Source organism: Typopeltis vanoorti, chromosome 1 (assembly GCF_054136105.1).
Source record: "Typopeltis vanoorti isolate ZY-2024b chromosome 1, IOZ_Tvanoo_1.0, whole genome shotgun sequence".
In the NCBI taxonomy this organism is placed as follows: domain Eukaryota; kingdom Metazoa; phylum Arthropoda; class Arachnida; order Uropygi; family Thelyphonidae; genus Typopeltis; species Typopeltis vanoorti.
Genome location: NC_143549.1, coordinates 22,033,356 through 22,057,833, shown reverse-complemented (window position 1 = coordinate 22,057,833; position 24,478 = coordinate 22,033,356). Strand labels below are relative to the sequence as shown.

Genomic DNA, 24,478 nt, shown 5'->3' with positions numbered 1-24,478 from the left:
ATTGGGGGGGAAAAAAGGTACTTAGCAATGAAAGTGTGTTTTGTGTGTATCCCATGGTCATCAAGGGATACGTGTTTGGCATCTTAAGTAAGAAGCATTTGATAAAGAGTGCATGAAGAGGGTCCAAGTAGGCTATGGATTGTGTACAAGTCAGTTCCAAAGTGCACCAAGAAATTCTCAAGCACTTTATGTTACCAGCATTGTAAGATTTATGTGATGGTGATTTTCCTGATTCAGCTTATTGTCACACTTCCAAGAGCACTACTAGAAAACTACGAAGAAAGGCAAATCGGTGTAATTCTTTTGCTGGCAAACTCATCACATTTAAACCCCATTGAGAATTTTTGGGGAATTATGAAGAAATGTCTTCAAGAAGTTGCCCCAAGAGACAACAATGAAATTGTTTGTAATCTGCAGATCATACAGGTGTGTTTTGATAAAATAAAAGACTGTGAACTGCTAGTTGGGACACACACGAAACAACATACTTTCATCGCTAAAAAGTACCTTTTTTTCTCCAATCCTCTTCAACCCACAACAGTCTTTGCTTACACCATCGCAGTCTAGCTGCCTTTTGCTTGGAAGTCATAAGCGGCTTCATCTTAGCAACGTGTGATTTAAAATCCAATTTTTGAAGTCGTCTCAATGTTGCAGATTTACACACATTCACACTAGTTTTTTCCATCTCCTGTGAAAAATACCTTGCACTTCGGAAGCAGTTTTTCTTCACGATATTCTTCAATCTCCTCTCATCTCTTGATGTGGTTATTACTTTTCATCTGCTATTGCAACAATTATTTTGAAAACTCTGGTTATTAGAATACTATCACAATACTCTACTGATGCTTGCTTGAGAACATTTCAATTCTTTTGCTATAAACTGTTGAGTTTGGCCTTCTTTGTGTAAAGCAGTGTTTCTCAAACTTCAGATATCCATGTACCCCTTCTTAAATTTTCATTATTACCAAGTACCCCTTATCAAAATAATAATAAATAAATAAATAAAGTATATTTCATTCTAAATGTTATTTTATTTGAATTTATATGTACATGTAAACAAAAAATATGATTTATTTTTAATAGAACAAAATTTATAAAGATACTATAAATTTTTACTTAATTTAAAGAAGATCATCAATGAGAGGAGAAATTGCTTATGGTGGGATAAAATGTCAGCAAAATTTAGCTGTGTAGTTGTTAATTTCAATCTCAGATGCAGTTCAACATCTATAATGTGGTTCCTCTTCTTTGTTTTAATATATGCAAGGGCCAAAAATCCAACTTCACATAGACATGAACTTGGAAATGGAAAAATGAACCTTAGAGTTTTAGCTGTTAATTCAGGAAATTCTTTTGTATTTATAGCCAAAATAATGATAACGTATTCTTGTTGTATTTATTTTTTTAGGAAAACATCAGAAGCTAGTTTTAAAAGTTGTTGTTCTTTTGGTGACAGACCCTTTGGCATAGATTTGTTGATATTTAAAGGTTATCTTATCCACTCAATATTAGTCCAAATCAGGGAAAATACTTTTCTAGATTCATTTATAAGCTTTGTGAATGCTGCATGATAGTAATTTTCACATCATTATCAGTTTGTTCATTTGAACTTGCGAGCAATTCATCAAGAGATGAAGCTTGTCAAATTCTTCATTACCATCCCGCATTTGCATTAACTTCATCTTTGCCAATGTGGCGTTCATTTTATCTTGGACATGAAATATAGAAATTTCCTTGCCTTATACACACAAATGAAGATTATTTAATACAGTAAGTATATCTACCAGTGTTAAATTGTGATAGATTGTGATTTTAGGAATTCCAATCTTATCACGGTTTAACATGCATAACCCAATGAAAAGGAAAATAAATACATGTGCTTGTCTCTAGGTATTATAATACAGCTTTGTAAATATGTTAAATGTTTCAAATTTAAGAAAAAATAGTACTTATCTAGTATTTCAACAAAAGACTACTGACTAGTTTGTGTAAATAACAGTGGAAATGTAAATACTTAATTACTAATTATATGAAGAGCCAAAGGCTTCACTTCGGCGACATGAACTTAAGTTAAGGGATATTACATCTCATAATATTGTTTCTTAGCCGAATAAGAAACTCAAAGAGTTTCATGCCGAATATAGAAACTATATGAAGTTCGACGATTCCAAGCATAAGCAGAATACCTGGATAGTGCAACACCTGACCCATTTGGTAGTGCAAACTGAGGCAACTCATAGTAAGGGTGGAGCAAGCTCCAATCACTATTCTTGGTATTTACTCATAATGTGAACGTTCACGGTAAATACCAAGAATAGTGATCGGAGCTCTCTCCACCCTTACTATGAGTTGCCTCAGTTTGCACTACCAAATGGGTCAGGTGTTGCACTACCCAGGTATTCTGCTTATGCTTGGAATCGTCGAACTTCATATAGTTTCTATATTCGGCATGAAACTCTTTGAGTTTCTTATTCGGCTAAGAAACAATATTATGAAGCATAAGCAGAATACCTGGATAGTGCAACACCTGACCCATTTGGTAGTGCAAACTGAGGCAACTCATAGTAAGGGTGGAGCAAGCTCCAATCACTATTCTTGGTATTTACTCATAATGTGAACGTTCACGGTAAATACCAAGAATAGTGATCGGAGCTCTCTCCACCCTTACTATGAGTTGCCTCAGTTTGCACTACCAAATGGGTCAGGTGTTGCACTACCCAGGTATTCTGCTTATGCTTGGAATCACCGAACTTCATGTAGTTTCTATATTCGGAACGAAACTCTTTTGAGTTTCTTATTCGGCTAAGAAACAATATTATGAGATGTAATATCCCTTAACTTAAGTAAATACTTAATATTTGTTAGAGCCGTAAATATTAGGAGTTGTTGAATGACTTGCACAAATTTCTAAAGGGGATGTAAATCCAAAGGTTACGAAGCAAAAATGCAAGGGAAACGGTTTGCCCCGGGCAATCGTGTACTGACAGTGCACGAGAAGGGTAGCAGAGGAAGGTGGATGCTGTGACGTCGACCCGCATGAAAGCGCTAGGTGGACATCACGGAGTGCGAGAATTGCCAGGAACCAAGGCAAAATAAAAGGGTCAAGAACCCCCACACACACATGAGGCTTTTTGGTTCCTGATCTCCTGTTGTTGGTCTCTCGATGTCGTGAACTGGAGAAGGGTGTAGCGCCTCTACTCTGGAGGTTTTGATCGAGGCATCAGTGGAAACTCGAAGTCCGTAGGCCTGTGGAGCGAGTGTAGCCCCAGCCGTCCACAGAAAGCCAGAGAGGAACCTGTGGAAATTTCGGTCAAGGAGAAACAGATTCCTGAAGATCAATTAACGTGATGAACATTCAAGATAGATAAGTAAACTTTATTAAATTTGTTAGCTAAGGATGAAAGGATTTGTGCTGCATTGTGATTCAGAGGAAAGAACATTAATAGTATTATAAAGAACTGAACTGTAGTGATCTTGAGATAAATACTGTTAAATTTACTGTCTCCTTATGGAATCGAATTATATTGTGTGTTTAAAGAGTGTTATGATAAAATTCAGAGCGAAGAGTGATATTAATAACAAATTGTAAAAGACATTGATGCTATCTAGAGTGGTTTAGTTGTGACTGGATTGGAAAAAGTATTGCTGTGAATATCATACCTAGTTAAAGTGTTTGTTTGAGTATCTGTATGTTAGAGTGTTTTAATGTTAACCTATTTGTCAGGAACTCTCTTAGAATGAGAACTAAACTAACATGTACTCTCTATATATAATTATAGTGTTCAATAAACCTTGCTTTTGAATCCAATTAAGACTATCTGTAATTTGGAATCAATGCATCTCTTATAAAACTTAATACGAGCCTAGCTGGGAAATTAGAAAGAAGAGATTTTGGCCACGTCTGCAAGGTCAAGGTGTCACTTAAGTACAATCTAGAGATTGCCTCTTGATCGATATAGTTTATTTAATCTAAAAGCCCTGAGTAGCACAGCAAATAAAAAATAAATTTCTTAGTGCTTTAGGAGAGGTTGATCTCAAAATACTCTGGTATTGGCTCAACCCCGAGGCAATTCCATTGTTATTCAGAGGTACCACGGGATACCTGAGAAAGAGTCTTACGAGTATTTGTATGATAGACTAAAAGCTACATATATTAGAAGGAAGTCGACACAACACCAGGTATGCTACTTGACTGAGCCATTTCCAGTTATGTAAATGTTTTTTTCAATTCAAACTTTTCATCAAGAAAAATTTGTAATTCATTCCAAAGTTCAAATAAATGAGTAAAGAGAAAGACTTTTTCACGATAAAAGCAAACGAATATTGGTATGGAAAAGAAGTTATGTATGATTACGTCCCATTTCTTTGCAAAGCTGAGTGAAAAGTCTGGCATTTGGACGATGGCCTTTAATATAAGTTACGGTTTTTACAGCTTCATCCAGAAGTTTTCGTAGGTCTGTAGACATCATATGTGTACCCAGAGCCTTTCAGTGTATGCAGCAGTGTGTTGACTGCTGCATACACAAGCCCTTTTTTTTAGATCCGACCATGGATTTCACTCCGCCTATGCTTATTCCAACACATCTTTTCCAATCAAGTTTGTTTTGATGCATAAATCTATATATATTGTTGAATATGTCTGTCTCCTGTTGTATGTTCGGGCAAGGGTTGACAATATATAAGGTCATTTTGATTTTTTTTTTGTACCTAACGAATGCATTTTTTGAGATACTTTAAAATTTTTAGTTTATTTGAAAAATTTCTACAGGTTTGTCCTTGTAATCATTATTTTTCGATTCAAAATGGCGATTTATATTAGTTGGTTTCATGCTTTCATTTTTAAAGTTTCACCACCGCTTCATTTCCAGTCCATGAAAATCCACATTTCAAGTAATTCATATCATATTTACGAAGATTTTTTATCTTCCTAGTTGGTTCTCTAGAGATGTCAGAACACACCCTTATCAGTTTCATTTGATCCGTATACAATATCAACATTTTCTTGTTGCTTATAGCCACTTGTATTTGCTATATTGCTCTCTTTGGTGTGTTTTATAAATCCAGTCTTTAACCAATGATCCATACTTAAGAATTTGAAAGCTAAAAAGTTGTGGTGGGAGATATTATTATTATTATTATTATTATTATTATTTCGGGCGACTCCAGGAGTCCTTAGACTCATCGAGGGAGGCCCTAAACATCATGTCCACACAACTATGTGATTACATTATGTAATCACATAGTTGTGTGGACATGATGTCCACACAACTATGTGTAATCACATAGTTGTGTGGACATCTCACAGTATCTATCATACCTTGTCTTGAACTCATTCACCATCATAGCACCCACAACAGACTCTGGCAGCTTATTCCACTCATTTACCACTCTAAAAGTAAAGAACCCAGCTCTAACACCCCTGCTAACCACACTCTTTCCCAGCTTCCATAGGTGTCCCCTTGTTCTCCCACCACCAGTCCTGATCTCAAAAATATCCTCTGAATTAATCCTATAGAATCCCTTTAGCAATTTGAATGTCTCGATCATATCTCCCCTCCTCCGCCTATCAACTAGTTTCTGCAACCCACAAATCTTCAACCTGTTCTCATATGGTTCATTCCATAGACCTGCTATCATCTTAGTCACTCGCCTCTGGATCCTCTCCACCTCCTCCTCCCCATCAAGAAGGAACCAAGGTGACCAAATCTGGGCACAGTAGTCAAGATGAGGTCTTATCAAGGCTCAGTACAGAGGTACAATAGCTTGCTTGTCTCTGCTTGTTAAGGTATTTTTCAACAACCAAGTGAGTTGATGAGCTGATTTAGCTATTTTCACAATGTGCCCCCCTAAACTTCATCTCCCTATCCACCAACACTCCCAAGTCCCTGGCCTCATCAATCTCTTGGAGTACAGTTCCATCAATGTGGTATACTGCTGCTAATCTTTTCATCCCAAAATGCATAACCTTACATTTTGTCACATTAAATTGACATCCATTCTCCTTAGCCCAGAACTCCAATTTATCTAAGTCATCCTGCAAGACTTTGACATCTTCTGCATTCACTATTGCCCTACCCAACTTTGCATCATCAGTGAACAAATGAATTGTTCCACTTAGATCCTTCCCTATATCGTTAATGAACAGATTAAACAGCGGTGGTCCAAGAACAGAACCCTGCGGCACACCACTAGTCACAGGCCGTCTTTTGGACTCTACTCCTGAATAAACTACTCTTTGATATCTCTCCATCAACCAACCACCTATCCATCTCACCAACCCTATATCCATTCCCATATGTTGTAGTTTACGGATTAGTATTCCATGTGGTATCCTATCAAATGCCTTTGCCAGGTCCAGCAGTATCACTGTAAACCCATTTCCCTTATCCAGTTCAGCTGTCACCTTGTTATAAAACTTGAGCAAGTTACTGAAGCATGATCTACCCTTCACAAAGCCATGCTGTCCCCTGTACAGTATCTCGTTTTCATCAATCCATTCCTGTATTTTTCCCTTGACTACTTTCTCTAAGACCTTGACAATGATTCCTGATATGCTGATCGATCGGTAATTTGCAACCTTAGTCTTGGATCCTCCTTTATGCAGTGAAACTATTTTCCCCTCTTTCCACACCTTCAGGACTAAGCCAGACCTGAGACTCAGATTAAACAACATGGCCAAGGGCACTGATAATTCTTTAGCCGCTTCACGCAAGACCTGTGCCGGTATACCATCCAATCCCACAGATGTGTTCACATTAAGGTTCTGTAATAGACTAGTCACCTCCACTTCATTCATCACTATTCCCATATAAACTAATGGTTCCTTCATTTTTTCAATGTCACCACCTGGATGAATACTTTTGCAAAGTGCGTGCTCAGTAACTCCACTATATCGACTGGTTCAGTGACCTCCTTACCATCGTCATTCCTTAAAATCATTTTGCCGTGTACAGTTTTTTCCTTGCTTGCAGCATATTGAAAGAACTGTTTTGGATTCTCTTTTGCTTGCAAAGCTAGTTTCCTTTCATAATCCGCTTTTTCTTTTTATACCACACTCGTTACCCTTCTGGCCTGCACTTTATACCGTTCGTGTGCCTGCAGGTCACCCCTTTCTTTAAATTCCCTCCACAGTTGTTTCTTTTTTTGCAGCTCAAGCTTAATGGTGTTATTCATCCATTTAACCCCTACTTGTTTTACTATTCGGACCCTAGCTATACAATCAGCCATTACCTCCTGTAAATGCTCCTTGACCACTTCCCATGCTCTATCGACATCCAGCCCTTGCGGTTGTACATGCCATGGCACTGATCCAAGCAATCTCCTAAGCTTGTCATACTTGCCAGCATGGTAATTCCACATATACCCTGTCTTAATCGAAAATTCCACACCTTTAGCCACCTCCCAGGTCAAGACCTGATGATCACTCTCACCAATAGGTGGCAACATGATCATATTCATTACAGTCAAATTCTCAGATGCTATTACCAGGTCAAGCACTCTCACACCCCTAGTATTTTCAATTACATGCTGTCTCAGATAGTTATCCCTTAATAATTGAATAAAATCCTTTTCCTTCCTCACATGTGTCCTCTCCTCCTTCCAATCAATGTTACCATAGTTGAAATCCCCCATAATAATTACCCTCCTTCCACTCATTTCATCAATTTCCCTATGCATACTATCTCCACCATCTATTCCATCACCTGGTCTATAGCAGCACCCAACTGTATATTTTATTCCGCCAGTCTCAATCTCACACCAAATAGCCTCAAATGAGCTCCTTTCACATGTGTCCTCTCCTCCTTCCAATCAATGTTACCATAGTTGAAATCCCCCATAATAATTACCCTCCTTCCACTCATTTCATCAATTTCCCTATGCATACTATCTCCACCATCTATTCCATCACCTGGTCTATAGCAGCACCCAACTGTATATTTTATTCCGCCAGTCTCAATCTCACACCAAATAGCCTCAAATGAGCTCCTTTCACTATCCTGCGATACAACTTCAATTCTCCTTGGCCGCAGTTCATCAGCTATCATCAGTAATACCCCTCCCCCCATTTTATTCTCTCTGTCCCTCCTAAACACACTATAACCTACACATTCTATCCCACTAACTATATGCGAGGATTTTCAGAAACTAAAGTTTTAAGTAAAAAACAAAAAACAAACTGAAAATGGTGTGACTTACCAAGAAGCTCCTATTCACTATTGCTACTTTTGGCATTGAGAACAGTTTCCTTATGTGCATTCTCAAAGTCATCTACCCAAATAGCTTCATCTTCTTTCCCATTATTTTGATCAAAAATTACCAGTAATTTACAATACTTGAGATACATAATGAACAATCCTTCATAAATGACTAATGAGAAGTAAAAGCAGAGCACGAAAAAACTCTCCAGTTGTCCCTAACGCTGTTGGGGAGGGCATGTTGTTTACCACAGAGAGCGAGTTACTATCACCAAGATGTGAACTGCATGGGAATAGTAAATCACAATTTGAGTAGGAGAATTCATACATAATATACAATTTATTGAGAAATATATATGTTTAAAATAATCTGGGCAGAATAGTGCATGTGTGGCCTAATCAAAGCCTTATACAATGGAACAAGAATCTCCCTACTTCTAGAAGTCAGTGTCCTCCGTATCATTCCCAGAAGCCTTTGTGTTGTCTTCACAATTTTCGCTATGTGTCCCTTAAATTTCAGATCCTTATCCACTATCACCCCAGATCTCTTATTTCCTCCACCTCCAACAATATATCCTCACAAAGCATAAATTTTGCATCCCATCTTTGTTTTCCAAATTTTAAAACCTTACATTTTGCAAAATTAAACTCACATCCCCATTTCCGTGCCCAATCACTCAATTTATTCAAGTCTTCTTGTAATGCCACAACATCTTCTCTACTCTTCATGGTTTGTCCCAACTTTGCATCATCTGCAAACAACTAAATATCTCCATCCAAATCTTCACCAATATCATTAATAAACAAAACAGACCCCTGAGGCACTCCACTAGTGACTTACCTTTTCCTGGATATCGCTCCCCCATACACAACTTGTTGATACCTATCAGATAGCCAGTCTCCAATCCAATGCACTAATCTAATATCCAACCCCGTCTGCTCTAGTTTGACTGTCAACTTATCGTGAGGTAATCTATCAAAAGCCTCTGTGAAATACAAGTATATTATTGTGTATCCTTCTCCTCTGTCCAATGAATCAGTCACTTCATTGTAATAAGTAAGTAGATTACTAAAACATAGCCTCCCTTTAGCAAATCCGTGGTGTCCATCAAAGATAATACCATTGTTGTCAACCCAATTATGGATCCTAGGTCTCACAAGCTTCTCCAACAACTTAACCACAACATCTGACACACAGATAGGCCTATACTTTGATGCTTGAGTTCGATCACCTCCTTTATGAAGTGGCACAATCTTGCCCTCCTTCCACTCCTTAGGAACTTGACCCAATGTAATACCTATATAAACAAATATGTCAAGGCAGGTGTCAACTCCCTGACACATTGCCTTCAGAATACATCATCATACGTATCAAGGATTTAGGCCTAGTATGGCCTGTTCCGGCCTTAGAAGTCATCGTTGAATCGTTTAAGAGGACGTCCTGGTTTTCTTTTTCCTAATGGCTTGTACTTTAAGGCTTGTTTTGGTAATCTTTCTGTTTTCATTCTTTGAATGTGTTCCATCCATTTATGTTTATATTTTTTAATTTTTTCAATTACTGGTTCTTGGTTTAATTCTTTCATAATATCTTTGTTTCTTTTGTGATCAAATGGGGTATACTTTGCAGTTTTTCTCATAAACTTCATTTCTGCTGTTGTTAATCTTTGTCTTTTTGTTTTATTGTCCAGATTTCGCTTTCATACATTAAGACCGGTAGGGCTAACGTATTGTATACTTTTAGCCTGGTTTGTTTTTGAACTAGGTTTGGTTTAAATATAGAGTTAATTACTCCTGTTATTTTTAAATATTTTGCAATTTTTATGTTTATATCTTTTTCATTTTCATATGTGATCATACATCCTAGGTAGTTAAATGAATTCACCTGTTCTAAGATCTTGTTATCTATTACTGTCTTAGTTCTTGCTGGATCTTGTCCTTTAAAGGCCATAGTTTTTGATTTTTCTGTTGATATTATCATACCATAATCTTTGGCTATCTCATTTAGATCTAAAATAGCTTTCTGTAAGTTATCTTAAGAATTTGTAATTATTATTTGGTTGTCTGCAAAGAGGAGAGTGTTTAAGTTAACTGTAGATGAAAGTTTAATTCCTTGAAGTAAATTTTTACTCCATTTTATTATTATTTCATTTAATTAGATATTAAAAAGAGTTGCTGAGAGGGGACATCCCTGTCGGACCCCTTGGTTTATATCTCTTGTATATGATAGCTCGTGATATAATCTTATTTGTATTTGATTATTTTCATATATACTTGTGACAGCTTTTAGGATATTATTTGGTATTTGTCTTTCTTTTAATATGTTAAATAATATGTTTCTTTTAACTTTGTCAAATGCTTTTTCAAAGTCAATAAATGCAATATGTGTTTCTAAATTATATTCTCTTCTTTTCTCTATTATTAATTTTAGGCAGAAGGCTGGGTCTATACATGATCTTCCTTTTCTAAATCCATTTTGTACCTCTAGAATAAAGTTTTCGGAATATTTCATTAGTTTGTTATTTAAGATTCTGCTATATATTTTGTAACATGAATTTAGTATACTGATACCTCTATAGTTTTTAGGGTCATCTCTATTACCTTTCTTAAAGATAGGAATCACAATTGCTTTTTTCCATTCTATTGGGGGGATACCAGTTAAGTAAATTTTATTTAAAAATAATAAGCGTCTTCCTTTGAATCTTGTTCCTGCGTATTTATATAGTTCTGAACCTAGCTTATCTTCTCCAGGTGATTTTCCGTTTCTTGTTTCTTTCAGGCAGATTTCTTATTCTTCTTCAGTTATTTCCTTTTCATTTTCGTTAATTGTTTGCCAGTTGTCTTTTTTAAAATATTTGTCTGTCCACAGTTCTGTGTAGTAATTTAGAAATTCTTCTAATTTCAATTCAGTGTTTAATTTTATGTTTTCTTTGGTATCTGCATTTAGGTGTTTCAAAATCTTATATACATTGGGTCTTATTTTATATAAATCATGTTCTAAATTAGAAACAAATTTATTCCACGATTCTCTCTGTCTTTTTCTGACTTTTCTTTTAGCTATGGCTCTTATTCTTTTATATTCTATTTCATCTTCTAATCTTTTACTGCTTAACCATTTGTGATAGGCTTCTTTTTTCTTTTTGATTATTTCTTTGATTGTATCATCCCAGATCTTCAGTTTTTTTCTTTTATTGAATTTTTTGGTCTTTCCTAAGCTTTCATTTGCTGCTGCATTTAGTATCGTTTTTATATTAAGCCATTCTATTTCTATTTCTTCATTTTGTTTTATTTTATCTAGATACTGGTTAATTCTTTGTTCATATAGCCATTGTACATTTGTGTCATTCAATAGTCTAGTTTTATAAACAAATGTTTCAATTTTTCTTTCTGTTCTTGTTACTTGTAGCCATTTAGGTGGTAATCTTAATTTTATTTTAACAAGGAAGTGGTCACTGCTTATTTCATATTCTCTGTGAACTCTAACATCTAGTGAAAAATTTGATGTCCTTTCATTTAATATGAAGTAATCTAATATTGATTTCCATCCTCTTGCTGCCCAAGTATATTTGTGTATGTCTTTATGTTTATAGAAGGAATTCATTATCTTTAGGTTATTATAAACTACAAAGTCAATCAATTTTTTACCATTTCAGTTTAGAGTGTGTTCTCCATGTATTCCTATATTATTATCAATTTTCGTGTTTCCAATTCTTGCATTTAAGTCTCCTGCTAAAATTATGCAATCATTTTTATTTATTTTATTATATATGTTTTGTAGCTGATTGTAAAAAATCAATATTATCTTGTTCTCTTCCTTCTGCTTCTGCTTCAGAATACATGGTGATATATTATCAAGTCCCACAGTTATGTACTGATAGCTTTTTTTATTGCAGTTTTATTAAATCAGAATCCTCAACAATACAGGTACATACAAACTAAATTTTTTACTAAAATAAACTTGTGTACTGTATTATTTTTTATGTTTTACACTGCAGTATAATAGCTTTTTTTCTATCAGATACTACATTTATTTACAGAATTAAATTGATGTACCATTAGAATCTGATTTTTTTTTTTGTCTTAAATGCTAGTTATTGTTCTCTCTTGGGCGAAAATTCGCTAATCCGAACTTTTCGTTAATCCGAACGAGCACAGTTTTTATTAGTTCGGATTAGCGAGATACCACTGTATATCTTGTTTTCTTCTTCTTATTATTAGATATAGCTTTTTATTATAGCTATCTTGTAAATTGTTATGATTTTTTGCTTTTCACCTTAAAAATCATCAGGGATATTTATCCGGTGATCTTGTTTATGCTTGCATTTGAACCTCTTTGAAAAAATTGTTAGTTGCAATATCATAAAAGATAGTAAAAAGATATGAGTAATCAAACCTTGGAGTCAACTTTATTACCAAAACAGAAATGATAAATAATAAGTTATAGTTTCTATTTGTGCTGTGATATAATGAGATAAGCCAAGCTTTTATGTTATGGAGTGCCCTTAGATCTGGACATGTCTTTTGAATGCAACTATGTTTTAATTAAAAAATTAAATTTTTATGAGGAAATCATATATACTGCCTATCTTTTTTGTGCTTTTAGTAATAACAATCTGTGAAATTTCATGTAGAGATTGTAGATGTGATCAGTGAATCTGATATTCTTCTTCTTCTTCTTCTTTGAGGGCCATCTCCTATCGGAGGTCGGCGACCACCTTGGCAAATTTTGAGCGATTCTCAGCTACTCTGAGCAGTCTCTCAGACTTCATACCAGTCCACTGTCTGATTTCTGCCAGCCAAGATTTTCTTCGTCTTCCTTGTCCTCTTCTTCCATTTATCTTCCCTTTTATAATCAGTTGAAGTATCTTATATTTTTCATTACGAAGTAGGTGACCAAGATATGCAGTTTTCCTTCTTTGTATGGTATCTAAAAGTTCACGTGATTTCCCCATTTGTTCCAGTACTTCCTGATTGGCCTTTTTTGCTGTCCATGGGATTTTTAACATTCATCTGTATAAACACATCTCAAAGGCTTCAAGTCTTTTTATCGATGTTGTTTTTAAGGTCCAAGTTTCTGCACCGTACAGCAGTACAGACCATACATAGCTTACTCTAAGCTCCAAGTTTAAACTGCGGTTACACAGTGTTGATTTCATCAAGAGAAAATATTTTCTTGCCATTTCAATTCTAACTTTTATTTCCATTTCTGGATTACAATCTTCATTTAACCAGCATCCAAGATATTTAAACTTTGCCACTCTTTCTATTTGTTTCCTATTTAAAGAAGGTGCTAAATAAAGAATTGGTTTCTTACTTATGACCATGAATTTAGTTTTGGCGATATTTATTTTTAATCCCATTTTTTCACTCTCTTCATTTATTAGTTCCAAAAGATTTTGAAGATCCTGAATATTGTCAGCCAGAAGAGCTGTATCATCAGCATATTGGATGTTACTGATGATTTCACCATTTACACTTATCCCTTCCTTTCTTTCTTCCTAGACTTTTTAAAATATGGCTTCTGAGTAGATGTTAAACAGAAGAGGTGAAAGCCTTACTCCTCTTTTGATGTTAATGGAGTCTGTAATAATGTCATCAACTTGAACAGGTGCCTTTGGTTCCAATATAAGTTTTCAATGATCCTGATGTCTTTACCATCTAATCCAATCCTTTTTAATAGTACAATCATTTTAGCATGTTGGACTTTGTCAAATGCTTTCTCGAAGTCGATGAAGCAAATGAATATTACCTTGTTTTGGTCAATACATTTTTGAAATAAGATCTGAGAACAGAAAAGGGCCTCTCTTGTTCCCAAGCCGTTTCTAAAGCCGAATTGGGTATCACTGATGGTGTCTTCACATTTTCTGTATATTCTTTTTTGAATTATTTTCAGAAACATTTTGAGAACATGACTCATTAGGCTGATCATTCTATAGTCATTACAAGTTTTCGCATTTACTTTTTTAGGTAGCATGATGAAGGTCGACTGTAACCAGTCTTGAGGGATTATGCCTGTATCATAGATCTTATTAAATAGCTTTTCTAATATGTTAATGTTGTCACCTTCTAATAACTTTACTATTTCTGCTGGTATTCTATCTGGTCCTAGGGCTTTACCATTTTTAGCTGAATTTAGTGCACATTCTACCTCTGATTTTAGAATGCATGGACCTTCCATATGTTCATAAGTATTTTCTGGGTTCTGTCTGTTATCAGTAAAGAGTTCTATATATTTCACCCATTCTTGTATTTTGTCATCCTTTTTGGATATAATTTCTCCCTTTTTGTTTCTAAGGATACAGAATTGTTTTTTCTTACACATACCTGAGGTCTCGTTCATCTTTTTGTGTAGATTAAAATTGTCATGCTTTTCTTGTAGAATTTCTATTTCTTTACATTTTTCATTCATCCAGATTTCTTTTGCTTCTTTGATCTTGTGTTTAATAATTTTCTGAACCTCTGTATATTTTGTTGGATTATGATTTTTATATGATCTGCATTGATCCATGATATTAATGATAGGTAAAATAATAAGATGGAGTTTCATTGATTTAAAAAATTTTTAAAACTGAGATAGGAAAAGGAGTTCAAGGAATAAAAGTGATAATAGGATATTATTAAGGATGAGAATAAGTTTGTTAATGAATGATGTGATTACTAAATCATTTCAGGAATTGGCAACATAGATACGAATATAAATTAAATTACACTTTAATAAATATTTCCGATATTTCGGCAATGTCATGTTGCCATCTTCAAAAGGAACTTACAAAAAAAGGCACGTGCACGTAGGCACTACAACACAGTAACTGAGAATGAAGTGATGAAGCTATTATTCTCCCTAAAAGTCCTGATGGTGCCCTCTAACGGGCTAAGTAGGTGTTCTTGGCCGTTGGGCTGAAGGTCTGCTGATGTAAGCCTCCCAAATTTGGAGCAGTCTCATACAACCAAATTTTTTGAGGTTTGGAGAGTTTCTTACGGCTGAGGCTGATTCCATAAACAGTCTTTCGAATTTGTATTTGCTATGGTGTATTACTGTAGCTTTCTTCCACCGTATTCTGTTGCATGTATCCAGAGCATGGTCTGCAAGACCAGAATGGCTGTACTTGTGAAAATGGATGTAGTCCTTGTGTTCAGAAATTCTGATATTCGCTGTCCTGCCTGTTTGGCCAAAGTAAGACAGTTTACAGCTGCAAGGGACCTGGTATACACTAGGCGGGTCTAGGGGAAGTGGTTGGTCTTTAGTGGAGCAGATAAGTGATGCCAATTTTCTGTATGGTCTGTAACAGGAGGTCAAGTCATGTTTTTTTAAGATTTTATTAATTTTTTCCGAGGTGCCTCGGATGTAGGGAATGGTGATGAATTTAGAGTAATCCTTGTTATGGAGGGGATGAGGGGGTTGTGGTTTGTAGGTTTCAATATTTTTTGGATTTTTTTTGGAGGGGTAGCCATTAGCTGAGAAACTATTGAAGATGTGATTTAGTTCTGTGTTTAGGGCCATGTCGTTAGAACAGATTAGTTTAGCCCTGTTGTATAGTGTTTTCACCACTCCATATTGTTGTTGTGTTGTGTGTGGGGGGGAATTGTTGGTGAATGTACCTGCCTGTATGGGTGGGTTTTCTATAAACGGAGAAAACCAAGGTTCCATCAGGCTGGCGGGTGACTAGTGTGTCTAGGAAAGGGAGGCTGTTGTTTTCCTCTTTTTCCGGGGTGAACTTGATTCTGGGGTGTTGTTGTTTAAGTGTGTTAAGAAGGAGAGGGGTGTATCAGAGCCATGTGGCCAAATAGCGAACACATCATCAATGTAGCGAAACCATACGGTTGGTTTTTGTGAGGCAGAGGCTAAGGCTTTTTCTTCAAAGGTCTCCATAAAGAAATTGGCTGAGGGTGGGGAGAGTGGTGAACCCATGGCTGTCCCCTTTATTTGTTTGTAGAATTTTCCCTGCCAAACAAAATAGCCTGAGTTCTTGTGAACTGAAATAGGGCTGAGATATCGGGAGAAAATTTAGCTTGGATTAGCTCTAAAGATTCCTTGAGTGGGAAATTTTGAATAATAAGGAGATTTTATTTAATTTTTATTTGGCCTTATTAAATAAAAATTATTTAATAAGGCCAAAGCTGACCATTATGTCAATATGTTGGAGAGTAAGGTTATCAATGCTGTCTTTGAAGTGGGCTGAGTTTTTTATGTGTGATGGTGTGTTACCAGTATAGTGTGTGAGCGCTTTGACCAAATGTTTAACTAATTTGTATGTGGGGGAATCAATGCCATCCACTATGGGATGAAATGGCACATTTTCTTTATGTATTTTTGGGAGTCCATAAATATGGGGGGGGGGTATAGAGTTAAACGGCTTTAATCTGTTGGTAACTTCTACAGGCCAAGAAGTGACTTTCTTAAGGAGTGTGAAGTTTTCTGATTTGTGAGTTGGTGGGATTGTACTCGATAGGGAGGTGAGTAGCCCGATCGGGCTACTGACCTCCCTATCTTGGGTATAATATATGCTGTAATACAGTATAATATCATCCAGACTTGCACTAGTTGCATGTGCAAACTTGACTTACTTGTCTGTTTGCTTACTTGGGAAATGGATTAAAACCAGGTTTAAAATAGCTTGATATCTTTAGCGTATATTATACCCAAGGTAAAAAAAACTTAATACATCTATCTCTCATACTGAGATTTTTATTTAATAAGGTCAAAGCACCTTATGGTAACTTATTTTGGTAAAATACTTATAAGCTCTGTATTACTTAAACCTTGGTATTTCTGAGCCTGGCTCCCACTGATGAAACCTCAATAAAGGTCGAAACAGGTCTTGGTAGTGGCCCCTTGCCAATGCATAGAATCATACATCTTCTCAAGGAGATGTGCTTTGCATTAAGGGTAAACATTAAGAATAGTGATCAGAGCTTATTCCACCTTTACTACGAGTTGCCTAAGACTTGCACTACGTGCGGGTCACCCAGACTTGCACTACTTGCAGGTGCAAACTTGACTTACTTGTCTGTTTGCTTACTTGGGAAATGGATTAAAACCAAGTTTAAAATAGCTTGGTATCTTTAGCATATATTATACCCAAGGTAAAAAAAAAAATTTCTACATACATATATATATATATGTTAAAGATACCAAGTAATTTTATAACCTTGGTTTTAATCCTTTTTCCAAGTAAGCAAACAGACAAGTAAGTCAAGTTTGTGCCTGAACGTGGTTCAAGACTTATGGTGGTGGTGCAACACCAAGGCAACTCGTGGTAAAGATGGATTAAGTTCTGATCACCTTCCTTAATATTTCCCATAAATGTAAAACACATCTCCTATGAAGGTTGAAACCGGTCTAGGTAGTGACCCACCTATAATGTCATACATCTCCTATAAGGTTGATACCGGTCTGGGTAGTGAACCCACCTATAATGTCATACATCTCCTAGGAGATGTGTTTTACATTTATTGGAAATACTAAAGAAAGTGATCAGAACTTAATCCATCTTTACCAAGAGTTGCCTTGGTGTTTCATCACCACCATAAGTCTTGAACCACGTTCAGATGCAAACTTGACTTACTTGTCTGTTTGCTTACTTGGGAAAAAGGATTAAAACCAAGGTTATAAAATTACTTGGTATCTTTAACATATATTAAACCGAAGGTAAAAAACTTTTCACACACACACACACACACACACACACACACACACACACACACACACACACACACACACACATCACAGTGAATATTCAGGATGTGCTAGGTATCCAGTGCTCGTCCACCAAATAGCAGTATCACTGATTTTATATTTTTGGACTTATTCCTATTAAAGTCTCCCCTAATTGTTTCTAAGCTTCGCATAATTCCTAAAAATAAACACAGTATACTCTTCATGAAGAGGACACTTTTCAACGTATAAACATTGCATCACATTTGTTTTAATAGTCCGGATGTGCATTCAAAATACATACCTTTGAGCCCTTTGAAAAGATGTACAGATGGTACAGTCGATCAAATTCTTAGCAATCTAGTAGTTTTAAATTGCTTACAAGGCAAGACAGGGTGAAATCTGAGACAATAGCAAATGGAGGCTGTGTTTGGTTATCATGCCAACCAGTCCAACTGAAGGTTGTCATTTTTCATGAGTTACTGTTTTTGTTTTCTGAGTTCATCTGTTTTGAGTGCATGAAATCTGAATTGATGTGGTAGACAAGTTTTAGTTTTAAGAGAAACTTGTGCCATGGTTCTATACAATATTTACATGAAAACACAAGGTAGAAGTATTATTTATTAAATATACTGCCATGTATATCAGTCTGAAATTACCAGACCATTGTCAGTGGCTTAAAACAGTTGTTACAAAGTAGAATGCAAACATTTGATTTATTCAAAATAGAACAAATTGGTTGGTTTCTTAGGATGCTTATATCTTTAAAAAAATATCGTTCTTGGTCTTAAATAATTAAAAAAAAAAATTTAATGATGTGTTATTCAAATTAAATTTTCCCATATTTTTGATAAAGATAGGCAGTCATTCCGATTCAAGTTAGGAAGCAAAGCAAGGCCTCAGCACTCTCCTTAAACAGGCTTGGAATTTGTACCAACATCTGCCGGCAAAGGTTGGTCGATTGGTAGAGCCTCTGCTACTAATGGCTCCGTTAAGTAAGTTTGAGCGTGGTTAGTAGTTGGAAGGGAACCAATCGTTCGATGCTGTTAGCACACTCTCCCTCGATGAGTCTTTGGACTCCCTGGAGGTGTCAAATAATAATAATAATAATAATAATCTATGTAGAAGCTGTGTTTCAGACCAAAGAATATTGTGGTCTGCCTCTGTTCAACTCAAATAAAGACTAAGTATTGCTTGATATAATGCCCCATTACACCATATAATTGTAGCGTTTTGAATAGCTTCTCTCTTGACACCTTGTCATATGCCTTTTCCAGATCTACAAAACTTAAATACAGATCTCTGTTATATTCCCATGATTTCTCAACTATTTGTCATAAAGTGAATTTCTGATCCTGATAGCCTCTATTTGGCCTGAATCCAGCTTGTTTTTCACCAAGCTTCCCTCTACAATCCTTCTTAACTGTTTTTAAAGTATAATTGCAGAAATCCTACCAGGAACACTCAGTAGGGAAATACCTCTGTAATTTTCACATTCACTTTTATTTCTCTTTTTTGTATATGGGTGCTATGAGAGCTCTACTCCAATCATCTGGAATCTATCCCCTCTGTCCAGACCTTCTAAACTATGCAGTACAGTCACTGCAAGACTTTTATATCTTCATATTTGAGCATTTCTGGTTGAGTATCATCTACTGCGGCTGCCTTTCCACATTTCATGCTTTTGATGGTTTTTTCTACTTCGAATATGGGTATGTATTCCTGATTCAGTGTTTTTTTATCACTGTGGTCACTGCTTGTTTTTTCATTTAGCAATTTCTTTAGTTTTCATGTTACCTTTTTCATCTCTAATTTCTTTTACAGCACTCTTTCCTCCTTTTCTGAGCTTTTTAATCAGCCTCCAGAATATTTTGTCACTTTCCTGATATTTATTTTCTATGTTCTTACCAAAGTCATCCTATGACTTTTATTTAGCTAGTTTTAGACAGCATTTAGCCATCTTCGCATCTTTCTTTGCAACCATATGCCTGAGAAAGGAGTGTCCTGGGTTCAATACTCATTGCTGACGTGAGGAGCTTAAGGATCTTTCTCAGACATAGCCAAGTTGGCTGGTCTTGGGCATGGACAGCAGGGTTTTTCTCCCCAGTTTAACTGGAGTTTTTCCTCCTGCAAGCAGACAAATCAGTCCCTTGAGCACACATGGATTATAGTCAGGAATACTTAAGACCCAGCCATAGGCTTGATGTGTCAGCTATGCCAGTCCTGAGCCCAGATAAAATTTGGAGGGATTGAGATGGTGCTGTACTTCTCCATAAAAGGGGCCTCACGGCTGTTATATCATCATTGAATAAAACTGTTTAATTTATTGTGCTAATGATATTTAATATGGTTTGACTAGGCACATCTTCAAATGTTTGCTGATAATGCAAAGTTGGGTGAAATTATTAGGAGTATTGCTGTAATGTTAATTCTATACAGGAAGATTTCAATAGACTTTTAACTTGGACAGATTAATGGTATTGTACTTTTAATATTAATAAATGAAATGTAGTTGAATGAAGATAATATCTTGATGGGAATAGAAATGGAAAGGATATGGTGTTTTTAGCAGTGATAGAAAGGACAAGAAGGGAGGGAGAGTGCTGCTGACAATAGCAGGAGAATTATGTCCACATAAGTTGGAGATAAATAGGAAAATAGTGGCACCAGTTATGAGGCAGTGTGGTGTGAGTTGGAGGTTGACAGGAAGACATATTTAATTGGATGATGCTATAAGCCTGGGAATGTGGAGGGTGGTGATAGAGAAATGTATAAGAAATATATAAACTTGGATTAGTGAATTAGTGAACAAAGAAAGGGTGATTATTATGGGCAATTTTAATTATGGCAGTATAGATTGGAATGAAGAGACAGCATTTGGGAATAAGGAAAATTAATTTCTTGAGTTCTTGAGAGACAACTATCTTAGCCAGGGAAAAGGAGGGCACATGAGGATTAAGAGTTTTAGATCTGATCATTTCATCAGAGGATGTAATTATGAGTGGAGTTTTGCACTTTCCTCCATTTGGTGAGAGTGATCATGAAGTGATCACCTGGGTTGTGGCTAGCCATATACAGACTTCTGTAAGGAAAGGATCTGTGTGGAAGTACAAGGCTGGTGATTATGACAAGCTTAGGTGACAGCTTCGAGCTAGCTATAACATGGAATGAGGAGTTGAGTGATAAGCAAATAAATGTTGCTTGGGAACTGACAAAGAAATACTAGCAGCACCAATGTGTGAATGTATTCTGAAGGTTAAAATGCTGAATAAGTATGTGTAAAATAGATGATGAATGAGAGAATAAGCATGAAATCTGGAAGAAGACTGTACTTTGAATGTAGTACAAGATGAATAATGGTAATAATCAGTTACATGAAGAGTATAAAGAACAAGCCAAGAGAGTCATTCATTTAGTATGGACAACAGAAGTGCATATGAGCAGAGATAAGTGGCGAGTAGAAGGAAGAATGATTATGGTAAGATGATGTTAATGGATGAAAATGGTAGAATGGTAACTGCTGCAGAAGATGTTGTTGAGGTATTCACTGGTCAGTTTATAAGGATGTTACATCCTCATCAGAGTGTAATCATGATAAACTAAAGCATAGAGGACTTAGGAGAGGTTGGCTAAATTGTGAGTGAGCAGGAGCTTTTTTTGAGGAAATAAATAACTTTAATATCAATTAGGTGAGGTTTAATGACATATTGCCATGCATCTTATGGGAATGTTTCAGGGGATTGGCAGTAGCTTTTGCATGCCTGTTTAATAACAGTCTTACAACAGCACAGGTTCCAAGGGAGCGGAAAGAAGGTAAAATTGTTCTACTGCATAAAGGTGGTGATAAAGCTGTGTTACAGATGTGTGCCCATCTCTATATCTGGAGTTGTGGTGAAGGTACTAGAGAGATAGATGAGAAGTATGTTGACAACAGCAATGTTCTCTGTGGTTATCAGCATGGATTTGTTAAAGGGATATCATGTTTTACTAACTTACTTATGTACTATAACAAGGTGACAGATATATTGAACAAGGAGAAGGATATACAGTGGTATACTTAGATTTTTGGGGTGCTTAAGGGTCAAAGCTGTATAACTGAGAGGAGACCTCCACATAGCTTTTAAAGGAATACGGAGAAACAACCAGGGCTTCTAACCTAATGTCCAATTCTCACCTTCTCATGGTGCACCCTGTTAGGTATTATCTACCTAGTTACTGAACGAATGAGGATGGGCTGGCAATTTGGGATTTAGGCGACCAAATTGTATTCTTATTGGCTTAAACCAAAATGCAAAATGATGGTACAACATGACAAAATTTCATGCTGGCTGGGGCATCGCCTGGTTAAACAAGGCCCCTGTTGTTTTTGCCAGGGAACCAGGGCAAACAGCAAAAAGTCAGCTACTGGAACAAATCTGAAAACAAACCCCAACTCAACATCACCAGAGTTAAAGATCGGTACTATCAACATAAGAAGCCTGAATGGCAAAGAAATGGAGCTAGCCGAGGAATTAGATAAGTACCAGATTGACATAATAGGGCTGACTGAAACAAAAAAGACAAACACTTGTGAGATCTTTCTGAGCAATAAATACAAAATGTTATATTCAGGCAATGACAATCAAGGAAAAGGTAGCCATAGTATTTAACACTAAATACGGGGCTAATCATCTTGAATGACAAGCAGTCTCAAGTAGAGTGATGTAAACAAGAACAAGCTGGATTCAGGCCAAATAGAGGCTGTCAAGATCAGATCTTCACTTTATGACAAATAGTTGAAAAATTATGGGAATATAACAAAGATCTGTATTTAAGTTTTGTCGATCTATAAAAGGCATATGACAAGATGCCAAGGGAGAAACTATTCAATGCGCTTCAGTTATATGGTGTCAATGAAGCATTATATCAAGCAATACTTAGTCTTTATTTGAGTTGTAAGTCAGCAATTAGAATTGAAGGATGTACAGGAAGGCAGTTTAATGTTAAATCTGTTGTCAGACAAGGATGTACACTATCCCCTCTGTGATTCATTATCTATATGGATCACATTATGAAGGAAAGTAGTATTAAACCTGATATTAAAATTGGAGATGTTAATGTCAGCTATTTGCTTTATGCTGATAATGCTATACTTCTAATAAATCTGCTACAAGTCTGCAAGATTCCCTGACTAAATTGAATAACTGTTGTAATAGATATGGTATGAAGGTCAGCAATGAAAATATGAAAATAGGCAGAATTGTTGAAAATGTCAACTTTGTGAATGGAGAACCTGTTGAACAAGTAAAAGTTTGAGCTATTTAGGCACGATTTTTAGTGAAAATGGTAAATTAAATATGGAAATAGATAACAGAATCAACAAAACTGGTAAGGTAGGAAGTCAATTGAATAAATTCATATGGAATAAGAAGGAAATTAGTCGGAACACTAAATTAGCTGTATACAAGACAGTGTTCAAACCAGTTTTAACTTATGGATCTGAGAGCTGGTTCAGAAGTAAAACACTTGACCAAAGATTAGAGACCGAAGATTATGAGAGTCCTGAGAAAGATTAGCGGCATGAACAGATGGCATCAATGGAAATATCATATTGAAAACAAGAATATTAGGAAAGAACTTAACATTGTCAACATCCAGCAATGCATTAGCAGAGCTAATCGCAGGTGATATGGTCACTTAAACAGAATGGGTGAGGAAAGATTAGCAAAACAAGTGTTCTCTGCCAGGTTGGCAGGAAAACGACCCAGAGGATCACCAAGATATAGGTGGATTGATACGGCACAAAGCGCCTTAGACGATAGAAATATAAGATCTAATGATGTTGGAGTCTTGACAAGTAACAGGGTGATTTGGAGGAAAATTGTAGATAGGAAGTTAGTAATGAAGTAAATTTTTCATGTAGTACTATCATATCCTGTACACCCCTTGAGGGTACATGGCAGGAATTTGATGATGATAATGATAACCAACTAACCCATCAGCCTTCTCACCTGCAAACCTTCACATGCCGTCCGGTTTTTAGTTTGATCTCCCACACAATTAAAAATGTACCAGATGAGATGCATACAGTGGAGCCAATGTCTCAGTAACCTGTCAACTTCCACCAAGCTCCACAAATTCTAAATTAGAGAATCAGACTGCAATTTCCCAGGTACCTTGGAACACATGTATCCGACTCAGCCTACAAAGAAAGTGATGAACACCTATGTTGTGAATACTGCCTCTAGCACATGCAACTACGTATACACATAACCAAGAAGACTACTGGTATTTGTGTGTGGAGAAAGAAAATTAACATATTATTTGATCTGTCTTGTGTTATCTGACATTAGTCAAATTATAAATTTAAATTAGAAATTAACTCATGTATTCTAGCACAAAATATCTTATTTTTTATATTATGCTTTTTTTTTTTCTTTCTCAGAATGTCCCAGATATAATTAGACCATATTGTCGAGATGGAGCAAATCTATATCTTGTGGCACATCATCGCATTATACTTAGTACTTGTATTATTGCAGGTACGCTATATTCTTTGGGACTACGAACAGACCATTTCACACATGTATTTATTGATGAGGTCAGTTTATGAAATTTACTTCTAAATGAAAAATAGAGTGCAATTGTATTA

The 24,478-nt window shown here is 36.0% G+C and overlaps 1 protein-coding gene across 1 annotated transcript in view; it reads left to right on the top strand.

The window, feature by feature from the left end:
* Nucleotides 1-24,478, top strand: part of LOC150109826 (RNA helicase Mov10l1-like) — a 422,682-nt gene that overhangs the window by 133,453 nt on the left and 264,751 nt on the right. The window contains exon 7 of the mRNA XM_090414598.1: nt 24,272-24,427. Within this exon, the coding sequence (XP_090270724.1) occupies nt 24,272-24,427 (156 nt within the window). The remainder of the gene's footprint in view (nt 1-24,271; nt 24,428-24,478) is intronic.